The sequence below is a fragment of the Cyanistes caeruleus genome, chromosome 14 (genome assembly GCF_971803275.1).
Source record: "Cyanistes caeruleus chromosome 14, bCyaCae1.hap1.1, whole genome shotgun sequence".
NCBI classification, from domain to species: domain Eukaryota; kingdom Metazoa; phylum Chordata; class Aves; order Passeriformes; family Paridae; genus Cyanistes; species Cyanistes caeruleus.
The window spans coordinates 4,985,348-5,005,339 of record NC_141714.1 but is presented as its reverse complement, the minus strand read 5'-3'; the positions used below and the strand labels follow the sequence as shown (position 1 = coordinate 5,005,339).

The window sequence follows — 19,992 nt, the reverse complement described above, 5'->3', positions numbered from 1 at the left end:
GGGCTCCAGTGTGGGAACAAGGCCTCATGTGGCCTTTGAGGGGTGTGTGCTGGGTACTCAGTTCAGGTCCGAGTGTTCCCACCTTACAAAGAGCTGGTGAACGCTGTTCCTCACACAGTGCCACACCCCACAGCACAGGTCACTGTTCAAGCACGACCAGGTAAGTCTCCTCCTCCCCCTGTTTGGCAGGGACAAGCTGTGGTCCCCTCTCCCCAAGGTGATGGTTCTATGTGTCAGTGCCTGGCACACAGGCCACGGCTGCCAGCGTCAGCCAGAGCTGCTGTAAGACTCCATGTGCTGCCTGAGGAGAGGCTTCCTTTGCCCATCCTGAATGCCAAGGAGCCCTGCAGGGACCAAGCAGCTTCTGGGGTCAGGACACAGAGAGGCAGCTGTGAGCACGGAGGAGGACAGAAGGATTCTGCTGTCGGTGGGACCGACCCTAAAGGAGCACAGAGAACTTTGGCAATGGATTCCTGTTGCGCATCCAGCCCCCTGCCCCGCTGGTCCTGCTCCAGCTGCTATAAATGTCGGTCCCTGAAGAAGTGGAGTAAGGGAAACAAAAGTCCTTAAGGTGCTAGTCACACATTCCTATCTTTTTTTGTCTTTTTTTTTCTTTTTTCTGTTTTTTCCTAATAGCCTGTCTCCCTCTATCAAGTCACGTGGAGAAAAAGATGATGTACTCCATGGCATAGCTGACAGTATCGAATCAATCATGACAACAGTAGTTGGTTAACAGTGTTTCTTCCAAGGAGACATATATTTTTAATAAACAGAGAGTTGCAAAGAACTCTTGTCTTTGAGACCTTCTTGTAGAGTCCTTCATTGTGTACCAGATCTGGGTTTTTTGGTGCTAATGTTAGCAACTTTTGATATGGTCTCTATGGCAAACTGAACTGTTGACAGTGGTTTAAGGGGGGAAAAAAAAAGCCTTTTTTAGTATAAAAGCTGGTGCCTGAGAACTTGCCTAGTGGAAAAATGAAAATAGAAAATAAAAGAAAGGAAGTGGGCTTATTTAGAGCTGTAACTCAGCCACTGAAATGTGTTTTTGGTTGGGTTGTTTTAACCCAAGTCTGGCCTGATGACACAACACCATAAATGTATTTTGGGTTATGGCTTGAATTGTTGGGAGGTTGTTTCACAAATAATAGTGTTTATGTGCTGCTACATAATTGTTCTTGTCTTGGATATAAAGACAACAAAGTAAATATGTAGTCCAGCTAATACAGAGCTTCTTTTTACAGTTTTAACATGCTGTTTAATATCAGAGAGAAGAAAAGTTGTAAAGACACTAGTATAATTTTTAATATCTTAAAATGCAAAGGAAAGGAGTGTTCACTGGAAATCAAATGTGGTTAAAGGAGTGTCACAGTACTTTTGTGCCTGAATTGCTTTGTTACTTAGCTGAACTGAAGGAAGGGGGGAGGGATTTATTTTTTAAATACTAAATTTTTGTTTTACTTTCAAACTGCACAGAAGAGAAGCAAATTGAGATTTCGGGGAACAAGAACATTGTACCAACTGAGCACAGGCATGTAGTTTGCTGACTGTTCAGTTTGTGAAGCTCACTGCACAAATTAAAAACCATTTAGAAACTCTTTTAACTGATCAAATCAACACCTGGTGGTGGTTGTCCACAAAACACTGGAAAATTAAGCAGATCTGATGCTAGAATTACCACTTTCAAAAATCAAACTGTTTGATTGCATAATGGATTTGAAGTCATGGATGAAGCAGCACAGAAGCACTGTCTGCTGCTGGCTGCCCCAGTGCCCTGCCCAGCCCGTGGTTAGCTCCAGTACCTGAGCTGCAGACTCCCCTCTCGTGGCAATCCACGCTGTGTCACCTCGATCTGCTGTGACAGGGAAACGTTCAGCTTCCAGGGGGGAATGTTCTCAAATCCACAGGGTTATGTTCTCAAATAAACCCTGTCACTCCTGTAAGGCAGAACCTCTGGAAGAGAAAGAGGGTGGCATGGAGAAGGAACCTGCTCTGTTAAAGCTGTAACCACCCGTTTTCCTGGCTAAGGACAAGTTGCTCTGCCAAGACGTTTGCTAAGTCCTGGCCCAGAAAATAGCAGAGCATTGTCCTGATAATGGTCCTGTCTAGTTGTGAAATGTAGGAGCTGGTTCCTTTCTCTCCCAAGATGTCCTGGCACCGCTGCCTGCAACAGGCATGAAAGTAATCTGCCCTAAGACACTTCTAGAAAATTATACTGTAAGCTGCTTGTGCTATAGAGAAACGTCTGTGCTTCTGTCTGCAGCTCTGGGTAATTAGCTGTCTTAGCTAAGCAGAAGAGCACACGTTGTGCTGTGAGGCTGCTGGAAGAGGGGCTTTAAAGGAATAATTTTCTCAGAATTGTTTTCCCCATTGATGGAGCTGTCTTAGATCCAGCCATTGTTGCTAATGATGCTTGGCAGCACAGTCTTCAAGAACTGCTGTTCTCTGCTTTCCTCAGGCTGTCACAGCAGGATTCATGGCATTGAAGCATCTGCTGTGAAGCAGGTAAAGTTATCATCATGTCAAAGGTGTCTCTTCCCTTCAAGAATCCTTGGGTACACCTTGACCTTCAGTGTTTATTTATATCCCTTGCCTCCAAAATGAGAGGCATTTGTTTACCTTTAGGGGTTTTAACCCTAAGGAAACACATTACACATTATTAGAGTCAATCACTGCAGCATCTCTGAATGCTACAAGCACGTGGGAGCACTTATGGGACTTGCAGTACCTGGTTGGGGCCACACTTGACTCAGCACAGGGGGGACAGTGGAATTTCCTCCCCTAGTTCCAGTGCACTACTTGACAAAAGCTTCTTCCCAATCCTATAATGAGCTTCAGCCCTCTTCCAATTACCTTCGTATCTGATTACTGTGACCACTTCTAAGTGCTGGTGGCCAGGCCAGCCACTCTTCTTTTCCTGCCTCTCCCAAATGCTCAATGCAGCCACAACAGTGGGAGCAAAGGGAGGTGCAGCCTCAGTGGAGAGCAGCTGGAGAAGCCCTGCTCCTGCTGCAGGTGCCTGTGGGTGAGAGGTGGTAGAAGGGGCTCTGGGGCTCAGCAGCTGAGCTGGTGTCTTCTGTGCCCTGCCCCACTCCCAGACTCTTCTCAGCAAGGACGTTTTTCCCAAGGCAGGCTCCCTGCAGCCACAATCCCGTCAATCCCAGATGGTCGATTTAGAATCACCCTCCCCCTGGACCCATTCTCCAACTCACACTGCAACTCCCTTGTGCCTCTGCACTGCTGCTCCCCCCCAAATGGTTAAGAAGTTATCAGATTAGGGAAAAAAAAAAGCATAAAATAAATACTGGCTGTGGAAAAGGGATTCTCTTGCCCTGGTAAATCCATTTGTGTTCTCAGAAGCAGGGAGTTCTCTGCAGCACAGAAGCAGTGTCCAGCACACCCTGGAGCTTCCACAGTGTGTAAATGGGAAACCACTGCTGCAATGCCACCCTCTGGAACCATCTGTGCACATCAAGGGATGAGCACACAGGCTCTCTGAGCTGAAAGAAAACAGGAATCAATGAAAAGATAACAATGGGGGTGGAATGAACAGCTCTATTTTTAATTTTTTTTTACAGGTCAACTACTGGTGGTTTAAAAATATTTATAAACCACAGTCACCCCTGATGGGCTACTGAACTGTAAAGCAGCATTTAGTAGCAAAAATAACATGGACCAGCCTGCCTCTGCACCAGCAAACACCTGCAAAGGTGTGGTTGCACATAAACTACTGGGAACAGCCACTGGAAATGCAGCTAATTACAGTCTGATTCAACTAGGAGAGGAATTCTTGCCCCACTTAAACCCTTTGGTAAATACTAAGCCTGGAATAAAATGTACTGTGTAAAGATATGCAGGAAGAGATGAGTACTATCAGCAGGGTCTGAAACTTACCTGATCCAGGCTCTTCTGTGCTGGCTGTAGCATAAAAGAAATCAAACTGAGCATCTCCAAGTAAAAAATTCAAACCATTCTGGCTGTAGGCAAACCCACATTTAGTGCTTGCTGCCTTCTATGGCTGCATGTAATTACCTCCTTTGCTTGCTGAGCAAACGTGACCTTTCTCAGCAGGTACAGTGTGACACCTTTACCTGTTCATGTGTGTGTGCAAGTCAGAACTGAGCAATAATTAAAGGCAGCCCAGCAGGCTCCAAGGAGATACTGCAGGCAGGATGGATACCTTTGAGTTTGTGGCATCATTTAGAGTCCCCCACTGCTGTGATGCAGCATAGATCTCCAAAACTGACTCCAGAAGAATTTTCTGTGGCATTTGAGACCTGGATTTTTATGGATTTAAAGGTATTTCTTAGTTAAACAGGCAGCACATTGTGCATTAGATATCTGAAAGCAGTGTCTCAGAGACCCAAACTAGGTCTGATGAATTGAGTTCACCATTAAATGGAGAATTTACACTAAACAGATCCATCCTCCTGTTAAGGAACTCTCCTGTGTGACCTTTCAGATGTCCCTGCTGGGGGCCCAGTGGCACCACCCCAGACTGTCCCTGCTGGGACTGGAGTCCCTCTGCAGAGGCAGCTCCAGTGACCCAGTGGTCCTTGTTTGGCTCCCTGCACACCCCACACTCACACAGGATTCCTCACTGGCTCCATCCCAGGTTTCCCACAGCCAAGTCCCAGATGTGCTCAGACTTGCTGAGCACCTGCCTGGCCCAGGGTTCAGAGAGCTGGAAGGGAAGAGTGCAGCCCTCACAGCCCTGCCAGTGACAGCTGCAGCTTCTTCCCTGAGCTCAGCAGTGCTGGTTTTTCTATTCTGAGGGACTGTGAAAGCAGCAAACAGCTCTGAATTCTTGTCCCCACTGAAATGGACTGGAAACTAAACAATCTGATAAATATTTATGCAGCAAGGCAGCTATGACAACCAGAGGAGATGGAATACTTTTTAAAGACTTTTATCGTGCTTATTGCTATTTGCTACTAAAAGCAGATATTTAAACGAACCTTTTACACAACAGCAGAGGCATCTCATGTAAAAGTTAAATATTTATTTCTAACAGTTAAATAGCTCCAGAGAATGAAAATTATTCCCTAGAGGAAAACAATTACATTTATTGAATAAACACTTCCTAAAAAGCACATAACTTCTTTGCCAACAAGAAGGAGATCCTGGTTTCTTTTCCACTGCTCCCATGGCCCCGTGCCTTCACAGAGCTAATGGCCTCTCATTCAGCAGAACGTTTCCAAGAGAGACTGCTTTTCTTTTTTGTAGTTGTGGCTGTCATTATTCTTCATTTGGAATAAATCCTTTTGCTCTGTCCAGCTTGTCCAGAACCTCACTATAAAGGCCAACCATCTGGAGAATATGAGCACCACAGTTGTCAACAAGGATGGATAAAAATGCATCAATTCAACTAAGTGACAGAGAACAAAACCAAGGGAATAGGTGGGAGACTACCACCAACTTCTAAACCTTAAATTTCAAACTGATGTAAAGATTTTTGGCACAGGTTTAAATACAATAGTTTAGAAAAAAAGATCAGTGTAACCTAACAAAAGTGGTTTTATTTACAGTCATAAAGCATAGTTTATATCTGAATCTTGTATCAGTACATAAACCTATTCACCAAATCACAGACATGGGGAATTAATGTTGAGTGTGGGAAAGACTTCTTATTTTCAGCTCTTATTGTCTTAACTGATGCATTTAAAATGGTGTAGGAGTTACAGCCAGCCCCTTGATTGCTCAGCTTGTACACAAGAGAATGAGTGGTGACACCAGCCAGGCTGAACTGGGTTGCAATCTAGACAGGAGCAGCAGCCAAAAGCTGAAAGAAAAAGTTTACTTGTGACAGAGTAAGAAGTGTCATTGCAAAGTATCACCTACAAAGGTGCTAGCCCGGAAATTTCTCCTCATAGGAAGTGGCTAAGCTATACCTGAGAAGGTGGGCTTTACTGATTCTCTTCACACCATCTTAAACCTTATAAATAAAGACATTAGATTATGCTAGAAACCAAGCTTGAAAGTATTCACATAACAGCTGATTTAAGTAAACTGGCACAGTACCTTGACTTTAGTTAAAGCAGGCAAAGGTACAAGGCTCTCCCATGGCCACAAACAGTCAGAAGTTTATTTCCAGTCACCCATTTACATCACCCCTCCAGTAAAAGAGTGCTACGTTATTCTCTCTGTTGTCTATCAAAACTTTTCTGGCCTCACTTTGAGAAAATCTTTTAGCACCAGGCTCCCCCAAAATATTTAGATACCATGATTCTCCTGAAACTCTAAAGATCATCAGCAGTGGTTTCTTCACCCAGATCCACATCTCAAATTCAGGCCAGACATCCAATCCCACATCCTCAAATCCCACTGTGTACACTTACATGGCCTTCATAGCTTTTCTTCAGAGATCCTAAGTGATTGAGGAAACGCATTCCCAATCCACACCACTGCTCAGCTTCCTTGTATTTACCAACAGTATACTGAAATATTCCTGTATTCCAGGCTCTTGTCATCAGCCAAAGGATCTCCATCTCTGGGTAAGCATCCTGAGGTAGCAAATAAGCAGCAGCACTTCATCAGAAAACAATCTTCACCTCAAAACTGACAATTCAAGGAGCTTAATTTTAGAGTAAGAAAACAGTTGGGTTTTTTCCTCCTAAGCAAAGGGAGAAAAAGCCCTTGCAAAATCCAAGGAAATGGATTTTAATTTTTTTTAATGCAGTCCTAAATATCCAAGACATTTCTTTTGAGGTAATTTCAGTGTATCTTTTACTGAAGAAACCTTAGCAGCTCCACATGTATGTAATGTTCATTTTACTAATTATTCTCAGGCTGAGAATTTTTTTCAAATGTGCTCAGGATCATCTCCCAATCTCTTGGTTTCCTGTTCAACTTACTGTGCTGCTGACTACACTCAGAGCATCTTCAAAGTAGTCCCACACCTCCGGCAGCACACAGGTATCCAAGTCTGTCAATCCAGTCGGCAAAGAAATGTTAATCAAACTGTGTAAGCACTTGCTGAGGATTGAAAGAGAGCAAAAGAGGAAACATTAAATACCATGTGCACAAACAGTTAGTTTTTAGTATCAGGAGCACACTGAGTTATGTCTCTATGATTGTCAGATATGTCTACCTTGGTGTCTGCTATACTTATATTCCTGTAGCAGAAACATGCATTTTCGTACTATCAGATCTTATTCATACAAACTATGAAAAACCAGAGTCAAAATCAATTAGTACTTAATTATTTTCATTGCTGGTCTCTATAGTAACACAGAAGGAAAATCACAGTATTTTCTAGGGTGCTACATATGACAGCAAGAAAAAAGTACTTTTTCTAACTTCACCAACAAGAGCTACATAGACAGCACCCTCAGAAAATCAGGAACAAATACAGGGCTCAAAAACAGCTCTGCCATTCTCAGTGTGAAGTGAGAAAGAAAATACCAACAGTTGCCTTTGCCAAGTGCTTATTTCAAGGAACTTGGAAAGGATAAGTAACACATAAATATGCTAAATAAATCACATATGTACTATGTGGCATCACTACCTTACAACCCATAACTTTCTTCTCAACCCTTAATTTCTCTTCATTGTCTTTGAAATACCCAGATCACTACCATAGACTAACATTTGAAATAAACACCTTCCTCACAAGAAAAAAACAGAGACCTCTTCTAGATCCAATTTTTATTTTCCTTCCTCAATAGATTAATTTATTTGAAACAGGACTGTACCAGAAAATAAGCCAAGTAAACAAACTGCAGTTAAAACATCTGTTAGGCAGTCATCCTTCAGATGTACATTAGTTGGCCAGCAAGAAGTGGAACCCTGCATATAAAGTAAAACCCACTTTTTTTTTCAAATTGTAGGCTTTATTCCCTGTCAGCATTTCCAGTCACAGGCTCATGGCAAAGCTATGTGATAACACTAACCTAAATTTCACAGCATCAATGACAGCCTGCTTTCTGTGAAGGTTTAGTGCACTCTTGAGAGCTTTCTTACACAGTACAGGATACCGAGCTGGAGACTCCATTGCTAATGCTTCAAAGTAAAAGAAAATAAAGAATAAAATATAAATTACTGAAGTTGGACTTCAATCTCATAGGCCACTAAAATTAACTACAGCATGTTGCCATATTCCTTGTGAAAAACAACTAAAAAAGATCTGCTTAATGGTCTGCTCACCAGAAACAAGCTGGTGTTTCTCTCACTCTTTCTTACTAAGAACACCATCAGTGAGGACAAGGCAGAAGCACAGCAAATTTCATAATTCACTGCTGTTTAACTCCAGTGCAGTAATAGAAAAAAACTCTGGTGGGGGGCACTGTCTAAAGAGTTTTGTTAGTGTCCCTGAACAGAAAAATCCAGATGGAAATCTTATGCAGGAGCAGGATTTCAGAATGGTGTTTCCAGGTGCTGGAGTGTACTCCCTCAGGGCACAGAGAACAGAAGGTGTTCATGCAATCCTACAGGACACCCGCCAAAGACTTGCCATGGTAGTTCTAAATGCTCCTCATCTTTCTTGGATCCTGCTCTAGATTCTCAAGCATGTTTTCATGACAAGAACTTTGTGATGGAAGCATGGCACAGTGTAGAGAAGTGCTATTTACAAATTGTCTATAAAAACTTTAGGTTGAAACTTTATCTTAGTAGCATAAATACAAAGCATCTATCCAAAGTCCACAACCCAAAACTTCTGTAGTGGGGCATGAATCAGTGAGGGTCGCTCTCTGGCCATTGCCAGTTTGGAGCATGTAAAGTTTATCTGAAAAACCTTTTCCAGGCTCACAAACTATATGAGTTTCTCCAGGTCTATAAATGGAAAGATATCACAACTTTCTGTTTCATCATCCATGTCATCTGTCATTTCAAAACACAGCTCTCCTAACATTGCTGAGATCCTAAGCATCTTTGCTTCAGGACAAAATATATATGGTTAGACCCATTTTCTATAATCCTGGCCACCTCAAAAGAACAGGAAAGAGAAATGAAACCTTTTTTTTTTTGTGACTTGAAGAACTATAAAAATCCTTACATGCAATGATTTCAAGTGTCTTGATCTCTATTTGTGGTTGCTCCCAAACTGACTCCATAAGATTGTGAAGTGTTGGATCATTCAGTTTGGATCTTGCTTCAAATTCATAAAGCAGCAACAATGTGTCTGTTGGGTCTTTAGCAAAATCTCCTACAGAAGAGACAGGATTGCCTGTATGTAATGATGAATTTTCTCAAAGCCATATATATAGGGTGTACTATAAGGTATTTTTGCTTCCAACAGGCAGGAAAACCATCGAGGTACTCAGACTTAAGTACTCAACTTTTAAGTAGAGCAAGTGGAATTTGCCATTCAAGGAATATCTAACAGAACTTTTCTACCAATATCCTACCAAGAAAAGTGAACCATGCATCTGCTAGGCTAACAGTCACTTAACACCTCAGCTTTTATCATATTGTCATCTACCTACTCCAACAACCTCCATCTGAGACAGGAATTCCACATGCTCTCTATTTTTCATCAATATTGTGACTAAGAGTTACATGTGCTGAAAACAAACACTTTGTAGCTTACCTGTTAATTTCAGCACCTTCCATATCTCCTTGCATGTCTGAAGATGTTGAAGGGCCTGACTAAAAAACTCCGTCTATTTTACAAAATTAAGTAAGTTATTTTTGTCATAGTTTTAAAAGCAAAAGGAAAAATTATGTCAGGAATAACTATAAAATAAATTAAGAATCAGCCTATTTAATAAATCACCTATATTAGTTACTGGGGTTTGGGGATTTTTTTTCTGTTTAACAAAGACCTCCTCATCTCAGACAAAGCCACTTCCCACTGAAAGAACCATCCATGTTCCTATGGGACACAACTGTTTCAGCTCCCAAGCATAAAATAGCTCTATTGAGACTGACAAACCACTAAATACCACAACACAAGTTGCTGTGCATTGCCCTCCACTGAATTTTCTACAATCACTCTATACCAGACTTCAGTACTTCCTTCACAACCTCTGTGTTTTCCTTAATCTTCTTACCACAGTAAGCACAAAGTCCTCTTCCTCACCCCATAAATAAAAGCATGCATAAAAACAAACAAAACATAGTGAGTTTTATCACAACCACAGTGGTAACTACTTTCAGCAACAGCAGTAATTGTCTTTCTGACTAAACCACATTTAGCAGCAGACTCCTTACAATATATATCTTGTAGATTGAAATTCCTCTCAGAAGACACTGCCATGACTCTTTATTGATACAAACCCATTCAAACATACTGAACTAATATACAGAGATCCAACATTTACAATTGTCTGGAAAGGTGCAATAATTCTAAGTAACTATGAAACATTCCCTTGCTTACATTCTCAATATCCCATTCTGACTGAAAAAACTAGGACTTCAAAATCAAAAGGAAAAACCAGTGCTACACTGGTATATCCAGAAATAGTTATCAGGCTTTGCCCTACCTGTTCTGAAGGTGTTACTTGCTGTCTTCCCATTTCCAGATCAACTGCAGCTGCCATTAACAGGCATGTCTTCTGAGCAATTAGAACAGCTTTGTCAGAGGGACAAAACTGGGACAACTGACACCAAAAATAGGAAAAGGTAATGAGAATTTTACCCATATAAAGCAATTTGCTTGGGAACAGATGACTGCTGACCCTCCTCTATGACACTTGCAGGAATCAGTCATGAGTAGTATATATTCATATTGTAATTTTACTTGTACAATTACACAAAAGGATTATTTAAATATAAAGTGTAAAGCAGAGTTGGAGCCCCCTCTCTACAAGCACATACAAAACTGACAGTGTTGGTAGAAGTCCTGCATAAAGATTAGGACTCAAGGACTTAATACATGTTTGTATTAATGATACAGTTTACAAACATCTGAATCCATTTATTTTAGAAATTTCACATTGAAGTCTTAAGTTTATTACATTCTTAAGAAACAGAATGTGAAGTATGACAATAATGCACACATTTTATATTACAAGTCAATTTCCTTGTGACAAAAATGCTCCATCTTCAGAGCATACAAGCCTGTCTCCATGGAGATACCCAAACCATGGATGTGACTTCTAGAAGAACGAGACAGATGAAAATATTCCTCAATTAGAAACACTATTAGCAACAGTAAATACCTTGAAAGACAGTACAAAAAAATCCCTCATCTTTTCAGGGCTGTCCTTGAACTGTACAGCTAAGTTCCAAGCTAACAAAGACATAAAAATAAAGACTAGAATAAAAATCTGCACTGCTACATGTGTGCCCATCTAATCTCTAGCAATAAGTAGTTCACAACCTACAATTCTATTTCTGAACCAATATGTCATCAACAGCTTATTTAACAACAGCAAGAAATACTGTTACTAGTGATTTGTTAAGATAGCCAATTCATGCTTTCAAATTTTGCCTTGATAATTTCACCACAACCAAGAGCCCATTCTAGCACATACCCTGCCAACAAAAGCATGAACTGGGAAAAACATTTTCTTACATTACTTAGCAAAGCTAGCACATGAGTGCAAGTGTTGAACAGTATTCCTAAGACAAATAAAAAAAGAAAAGGAAAAAAACCCACAACACCTTGAACCATTCCTCATTTTACCCCAGCAAGGTCAACTACGTGGCAATTCAGCACACAATTCTGAGTAATAAATGGATGAGCATCTAAAGGCAATCAAATTATTTATGCATGAGAGCTTGACCCAATTAAATGTTTAGATTCTACAGCAACTTTCACATTAATTTATTCTATAGGACACGTTTTCACAGTCTCTGAATTGTTTATCCTGAGTGAGAATGCTGCCTTTGAAAGGTCATGACTCCATTCATGCTCATGTCCCTCCTCTTCCCTTGCTACTCTTTCTTGGAGCACAGTTACACTGTGAGCATGTGTGCAGAAGCAGATACCTTCTGATACTGATTGCAATTGTTTTCTCTCCTGTGTGCCCTGACAGAAGCAAGAATCTCAAAAATTGGTTCAACTTGTTACCCTATGCTTATATTTTTATTTATAGAGAGCCAATGCACTAATCCTTTACCAAAACCGTGTAACAAAGACTATAAAATGAGGATTCAGAGACAACACTATGCATAAGTCTTAGGGCAACCCAATGGGAGCTGCATTTCCCACTAGAAACCACTTTATCTGTGATGATATTTGCTGTTCAAATCACACAGTCTGTAGTTCAAGGCAAACTCCAGGGCCGCTGATTTAAAGGACCAATAAAGACAGAGGAGATACAGTTTAGATTTTGAGAGAGCAACCTACCAACTTTTCTAAACCAGTGAGCTTCAAGGATCCTCATGTCCCCTGTAAATTTCTCTTCAGTGAAAGACTCAGCAAGTTTCTTGTGAGCTGCAGAAAACATATAATTCAATACTGAAGTACCACTTTTGGAGCAGAATAAAAACATTTTCAAGCCAAATCCCTACACTACAAAACAGAAGTTTCCAAAACACCCATGTAACTCCTGATGAAGACATATTCTCACAACTTAAATCTAATATTCTTCAGAAAGCCCTGTAAAAAACAGCAAAAGGTGCCTCAAACAGCATTTTAGAGAAGATGCCAACAAGTACTGCTCTTCTAAGTTTACTGACATTGAAGCCTAATGCAGAGGAGTTTTCCTTAATTTCACAAGAAGGGGTTTTAAATTTAATTACAAGTTTGAGGCCTTTCTTCTAGGAACCTTTTGTTGATTTAATTCTGCTCTTAAATCTCTTCTACTTGCAGCAGGACTGCAAGTTTTTGATAGCAAAAACCTGTGGCACAGAGATCCAACCTCACAATACTATTGAATCTCCAGCTTTAGGTTTCATTGATTTCACTGGGAAGTTGAGAGCCTGAACTGAAATTAGGAGTCAAAATATTTCATTCGTATGAATTTAATCATATCATATAATGTTTACATATGGAAGAACTCCAGAAAATGCAAATAAAACAAAACCATACCTAAGTTCAAGTAAGTCAGCATTGAGTTGATATCTTCATCTCTAGAATGGATAAAAAATTTAGTGTTAGAAAATGGATTAATTTTTTTCAACAGAACACATTATTTATGTTGGAATATATTTTCCCAGTTATGGATAGATGCACTCTTCTCACTCATAACTTTGGAAAGATATCCCACTAGTGTCAAAGTTACAGAGATTGTTTAACTCACAACCTCCATTAAAAATACCTAACAGGCATATGCATTAATAAAAGAAGGTGGCAAAGAGCAAATATTTAAAGAAAAGTTCATACAAGTTGAAAATATGTTCCTATGTGATGTCATTAGGTCAAGCTAGGAAGTCATCTGGGTAAACTTTTACCAGCATAAAAAATAATCTCTTGATTACTCTACAAGAAAAAAAACACAGAAAGAAAACATTACACCATTTGAACAACATATCCACCATAAGAAAATGGTTTTCCAAACAGACCCACCTTTTCTCTGCATTTTCTGCCAAGACTTTTGATAACATCAGACGGACCAAACATCTAAACATGAGAAAAACAAGCAATGAAGAAACAAGATTTTTTTTTCACTGGTGTACTTTGCCCTAATTTTCCTGAAAGGATCCCACTTTTCTTCCTTATGCTTCTCCTTGTAAGTATATTGAATTCTTACTTTAAGGCTGGAAATAATTGTCGGCAGTCTTTTAAATGTTCAGACAAATACTCCAAAGCTTTGATAGCCACAATTTGCTGGTCATTCTGAAAAGAATTAAAACATGTTTTGTATATACTGCACTACCTCAGTTACAACAAAAAAACCCAAACCAAAACAACAAAACCCCAAACAAAAACAAACCCCAAAGCAACCACATACCCCAAGTCTGTGCAGTCCAGTAGCAGGAAAATGAACAAAGGGCTATGCACAGAATTGCCTGGGAGTGCAGAGAAAGCTCTAAGGAGAGATCATATGATTCCCTGCACAAAGAGCCTGTGGCAAGAGCAGGACTAGTACAGGTTGATAAGGCTTTCATGCCTCACAGGGCTGGAAACAAAGCCCTGATAGCTGAAATGCAATCAGCCAGTTCAGACAGCGCTCAGGCCACCAACCAAGAGGCAAACAGGAGGGACAAAGGACTTTCATCATGAATTTATATGTATTGTATACACAGCTTCCCCCTCTCACATCAAAGATCAATTCCCAGAGGCAGAAGAAGAATGTGACTTTTTGCTAAGGAGAATTTTACAGAAATACACATTGTAATATCCAGATGCTGTAACTCAGAATTATTTATTTTTCTGTCAAAATTTTTAAAGATATCACTTCTTTCTATGTGAAAATAACTTCTACTTTGCATTACACAACACATTTGAGTGAGACCTTTGTTGTGGTCTATGAAATACTAAGAAATCCGTGAAATACAGAGAAATATTAAAACTAGGCCAGGTTAAAGAGGTTAAAGCTGTCCTACTTATATTAATATTAATAAAGCAAAGTAAAGACATTTACAATTTATAAATTGTAATGTTTTACAACATTAAGTGCTCTACCTCTAAAGCAATTTGGGCAGCTAAACTGAAGAGGTTGCTGCCTGTATTTTTATCCACTCTCAGCTTGTCTTCATGTTCTGATGGCTTTTCTGCTAGCTTCCCCATTTCAATAACTGCTTCCATTGCTGAAAGAGATAGAGAGGAAAAAACAACATTTTTATAGAAGCAATTGGAAGGTGGAAAGTTCTACTGTTTTAATAATTTATGAAAGGCTATAATTTATTTTTTATTTTTAATGAGAAGCCAAGACAAGAAAACCTGACCATACCAGCACTTCTCCACAAATACGCATTTCTTCCTAGGGAGGCGCCAGAAAGCCTTCCAAGCTACTTATCTAAGGAAACAAAGATGCCATACAAATGATACTCATCTCACATCCTTAATTTTGTGCTGCTAAGTAACTGTTTGTTACCAAAGACAGAAGACTTTCTCTAATACTTTGTCTGGGCATCATTCCAAGCTCCCACATCTTGGCTTATGCTAAGGGTGCCACTGCTTTTATGTTCACACTGTGCTGTGTTTCCCACTCTATATTATGTGAACAAATTATGCTGTCAATAGAAGTTGTATAGAGAATAATTAAATGGCAGAGAACTTATTGGAAAATAAGCTCTGCACATTACTCTGTATTCTAAGTAACTATAGATTGTATTTCTCAATTTTCATTACTTGAGCTAAGATCCTCATTAAAATATGAAATGGTAGAACTCATTATAAAGCAGAAAGAGACTACAGAGATACAATATTCTGTACATCATCTCAATAATTTATGTATTTTTTGGTAACTTCAGGCTCCATCTGTCCAGAGAAATTAAGAGTAGCAATAATGGTCCCCTTAAGGTTCATATTGTATATGCATACTAAAAACTATAAAATGCTTTTCACCCTGGGATGCTAAAATAGCTTCTGCCCTTGGGAGGATTATCCTCCCTAGCCAGAAGCTCCATCCAAATAAAATCAAATACAGCAATTCACTCTGCCTCTTACATACTGTGTGAAAAAAAAAAAAAATTAAGAATCACACTTTTACAACTTAAATCACTTTCATTTCAGTCATTTCAGTAATTTTCAACGACTTTAGGGACCTTTCTTCTAGCTACCCTCCATTGTGTCTTTCTGAAGATTAACAGTCCAAAGCTTAGTGGCACTTCTTGTAGTGGACCCTTTAACTTTCAAGCTGTACCTTTATCAGTATTGTTCTCCATTACTGCAATCTTATAGACACTGAATTTAGTAAAGATGCTGTTTGGATCACACCTCTCTGCTTGCTTAACTGCCTCTTTAGCCTATTCACAGAAGAGATTAAAGGAAATCAGTACAACATCACCTTGAAATTAGTATATAATTTGCAATAGAAAAGAAATAAAAAGTTATGCAAATGTTAGTTAATGGTTATGTTGTTGATATTTACAGAATAACTCAAGATGTTTGACAGGGCAACATCTGCCCTTGAAACAAAAGTGATGAGACCAGAAGACAGCAGCAAAGGCTGACCAGAAATGAAAGAGCCAGTTCATCAAAAATAAAAGCAGTGCAAATAAAGACATAACTATGTCTACATTTGTATTAAATATACCTTGTCAACTTGTTTCAGATGAAGATAGCAAGAAGCCATGTTCCTCTGCAGCTTAGCCAAGTTCTGATCTATCTGCCCAGGTGTATAGAAGCTGACAGAATAATTGTACCAGTGAAGGGCTTCAGAATAGCTTTTCTCCTAGAAAATATAAAAATAAAATAAATCTCAAACAAATATGGCTATATTTCGGTAATTAAACTGCCTACATCTTTCCAATTTTCATTTTTTTTAAAAGGTCATAGCAAATGAAAGATTTAGATAGTCAAGTATATTCTTGACCTTCAGGTTGTTCCAGGTACAGAATCCAACCCTTTCCTTTATTAGATTTCATACAGCTGGTGAGTGTCCAGCCCTCTAATTTATCTAGACACTGTGAGGGACAGTATGCAAAGCTTTACTGAAATCCAAAGAGATGACATCAACTGGCTTCAGCTGATCAACAAGGTGGATGACCTTGTCCTAAAAGGAAATCAAGTTTGACAAGCAGGACTTCCCCCTCATGGACTAGTGCTGGCTGTGACCAATGACTGCATTGTCCTTCAGGTGTTTTTCAATAACTCCCAGAATAATCTCCATAATTTTACCAGGCACTGAAGTGAGACTGACAAGCCTGTAGTTTCCAGGGTTGTCCTCCTTGCCCTTCTTGAAAACTGGGATAACTTTTGCCAGCTTGCAGCCAACTGGGACATCTCCAGATTCCCAAGACCATTCAAAAATCATTAAGAAGCCTCACAATGACACCAGACAGTTCTCTGAGTACTCTTGGACGAATCCCTTCAGGCCCCATAGCCATACAGGAACCAGCTGGAGCAGGAATTCTTGTGTTAACTGTTCCCATGCACAAACCTTAAGATAAGGCTACCTGAAACTTGATTTTGTAATTGAAAACAGCACCCAGATGGATGAAAATAGAACTAGTGCCAGCTGGAACAAAGCTCTTAGTAACAGTTTGCACTCTAACCAAAAATAGACATATCAAAGAGGTCAGAAAAAGATTTTCATTTTCACTGATATAAATAAGAACACTACTATTTGCTCCCAAACCTCATAATGTTTGGCAGCTCTGTCCCACAAGATGATGTGCAGCTGATTCAAGGCTTCAGGCAACAGCTGTTTCCCAGTATAATGACCTGAAAAGATACCACAAATCATCACTTTACAAGAACTTTAGGAAACGCACTGAGAAGCATCTATTCTACAGCCTGCAACAAAGAAACAGGGACACAGCAATAGTTTCAGCTAGGAGCCAGTGTTTCCTATCCTGCTTAGGAAAAAAAAAACCAAACCTACCAATCAACCAAACAAAACCAAAAAAAACCCAGTGGGTAAGAGAAAAATATTTTCGTGCTTGAACAACGTAAATGTAGCTCTTGCTCATAGCTTGATGCAACATGAAAAAGGATTTGATTTACTGCAGATCTGGCAGTCAAAAAGTACTACAGTGCTACAGGTGCAACAGACCTGAAAAACAAACTGTTATCCAGCTGCTCAAACAAGGATATGGAACCTACCTTATACTGACAAACAAAAATAAATTGGGCTGAATAGACAAAGTATTAGCATTACACAGAACTCCTGGTTAATGTTTCTAATGCCACATGTATCAGTCAAACACAGACTGCACTAAGAAGGAGGAATTGGTATAGCAAATGAATTTAACCCTGAGCTTGATCCTGAGTGTCATTCAATATGGAAGTTGAGAGTTGCCAAGTAGAAGAAACATAATGGAAAACAGACACAGAGAAAGAAAAATGAGAATAAGCAAAAAAAGTGAAAATTAGAATGCAAGACCTTAGCCAACTACATCCAGCTTTCAGTAAATAGCAGTAAAAGATGGATACAGACCTATAATAACTTCTTCAATCTTTTGCTTAGCGAGCAGCTCCCTCTTATTCTGCAACAGGAACTCGATGTGGAGCAGGGTAATTTTTCCAAGGTCAGGTGAAGATTCAAATCGTTCAGGAACAGATTTCAGAAAATCAAAACCAACTGATTCCCTATTCATAGAGATGCATTTTTAAGAGGCTGCACCAGAAGAGCTGTTAATTTTCCATTCTAGAGATTAACATATTCACACTATACAGCATGTTTGTCATTCAATCACACCGACAGAATGTATCAAGGTATGAATTTGTTATAGTTCATCTATTCAATGGCAGCTTCCTCTTACCACATGCTTCTTCCACTGTATTCAAAAGAGTTTATTCTTCACATTTGCATCAAGATACAAGCATATACATAGATAATCATGATGGAGCACTTAAGAGGGTAAAATTTCATGCCTCAATTTATTTTGCAGTAACTTGTTATCCTTCTACTGTTTTTCCCAATAATGATTCTAGGGCTCCGAAGTCATTCTGATGGTTGGTTAGAAGACAGATGTCAGTCTGATGATTCCAGACATATATTAAAACTACATAAGGAATCTTAATCATTCCAAAGCAGGTCTACAGCACTGCAAATTGCCACTACACTTATTTCACACCCTGTTCTGTTGCTGCCATAATCAGGATCTCCTTGATAAAAAGAACAGGCTCCCTCTCAAAACCTTTCACCTCACCTCCATGAGCTTTTATTTGAAATAAAGCTTCATTGTATAATAGATGTTCTTTGCTTATAAAAAAACAACTCCAAACATTGTGTTCACCCCACTCAGAGATGCCTTCATACCTTCCATGTTTTTGAAATAAAGCTTCATTGTATAATAGATGTTCTTTGCTTATAAAAAAACAACTCCAAACATTGTGTTCACCCCACTTAGAGATGCCTTCATACCTTCCATGTTCCAGCAGCAGTTTGGCAGTATTCAAACAGAAGTCTAAAGACATCCCAAGGTGCATGAATTCTGCAAGAGCTAGACAGAACACAAAGCACTTGAGATTATATAATCGACTTAGACACTTAATTGCTCAATTTACCACTTATCTCTTACAGCTTATTTGAAAGACAGAAACAAAACTGGAAAAAAACCCACAAAAAACCAGCAATTCTATAACAGATCTACAACAAATGGAAGAATAATATCTGTTTTGCTTTGACTTTCCTTTGACTGTATAGTTAATGCAGTACTACAGAAAGGTGACAGACTGATAGCTCTGGAGTTCCAGTCCTCTCTCTCTTTAAACAGGAACAGCATAGGCTTTAATAGAACAAATTTTTTGCCTCAAGCTGCCTTCTATCAAAATATCTCATCCTTATCCAGCAGGAACAACCTACCACTGAGGTTAGTGCTCAGGCTGTGTGGTATCACATTGCAACGGGAACTACTTCAGCATAATGCCCTTAGCATCAGCTATCAGATTGACTGCTGCTGATAAGCAGGTATCAGTTTTACACCACTCAGATAAAGTTTTAAAATTGTTATTCTGTGCTGAACGGTCTATAACAAAATAGATACACTTGTAGCTTGGATGAGATTAGAGAAGGAATACACAGGGACATGACTGTAACAGCTGTTAAGAGAAACATTTTTAAGGCAGCTGATACAAGTGCACAGCAAGATTTTTGTAAAATACCTAAAATTTAGCAGGAATCTTCACTCAAAAGACAGAGAAGTTGCAGTACATGGACACAACACTTCTCTGCCAGTCATACAAGAAAAGAGACATCCACTCATTAATAAACTTGCTTGAAAAAATGATTTGAGGCTTAGTGTTACTAAACAATAGCCAAGTGTGTTTTGATAGGCAACTCTATGGTTTCACAATTCAAACTGTAGAACACAAGTCAGCTACTGTATGTTTATTTGAGACTGTAAGTTTTAAATAACTGGCTGCTTGAAATCTGGATGAAAGTCTGCAGAGGCAATGTGGAGTTACCATTTCTGCTAGTCTGGCAGCATTCAAACCCCTCAACTCTCCTTATCACATCCTACATTTCTCAGATTATTCATTACACATCTGATGCTTTCCAACCATGAAAAGTACAAAGCCTCTCTTCCTTAAGTTTTTTTTATTTATGAAAA

At 39.4% G+C, this 19,992-nt stretch overlaps 1 protein-coding gene across 9 annotated transcripts in view; it reads right to left on the bottom strand.

Annotated features, from left to right (window-relative positions):
- Positions 1-4,984: 4,984 nt before the first annotated feature.
- TEX11 (testis expressed 11) overlaps positions 4,985-19,992 on the bottom strand; it is a 26,867-nt gene continuing 11,859 nt past the window's right edge. For 3 of the 9 annotated variants that reach the window (XM_086851159.1, XM_086851152.1, XM_086851160.1), the window contains 18 exons: positions 18,804-18,882; positions 17,874-18,025; positions 17,073-17,158; positions 16,029-16,166; positions 15,636-15,738; positions 14,453-14,577; positions 13,578-13,663; positions 13,394-13,447; positions 12,917-12,957; positions 12,233-12,319; positions 11,100-11,170; positions 10,422-10,538; positions 9,527-9,599; positions 8,993-9,142; positions 7,890-7,998; positions 6,852-6,972; positions 6,336-6,500; positions 4,985-5,307 (listed from right to left, as the gene is read on the bottom strand). In XM_086851159.1, coding sequence (XP_086707285.1) covers positions 5,236-5,307; positions 6,336-6,500; positions 6,852-6,972; positions 7,890-7,998; positions 8,993-9,142; positions 9,527-9,599; positions 10,422-10,538; positions 11,100-11,170; positions 12,233-12,319; positions 12,917-12,957; positions 13,394-13,447; positions 13,578-13,663; positions 14,453-14,577; positions 15,636-15,738; positions 16,029-16,166; positions 17,073-17,158; positions 17,874-18,025; positions 18,804-18,882 — 1,829 coding nt within the window. In that variant the 3' untranslated portion in view covers positions 4,985-5,235. Of the gene's footprint in view, positions 5,780-6,335; positions 6,501-6,851; positions 6,973-7,889; positions 7,999-8,992; positions 9,143-9,526; positions 9,600-10,421; positions 10,539-11,099; positions 11,171-12,232; positions 12,320-12,916; positions 12,958-13,393; positions 13,448-13,577; positions 13,664-14,452; positions 14,578-15,635; positions 15,739-16,028; positions 16,167-17,072; positions 17,159-17,873; positions 18,026-18,803; positions 18,883-19,992 lie in introns of all 9 variants that reach the window. The other 6 variants (XM_086851161.1, XM_086851154.1, XM_086851156.1 and 3 more) reach the window with 5 other exon arrangements.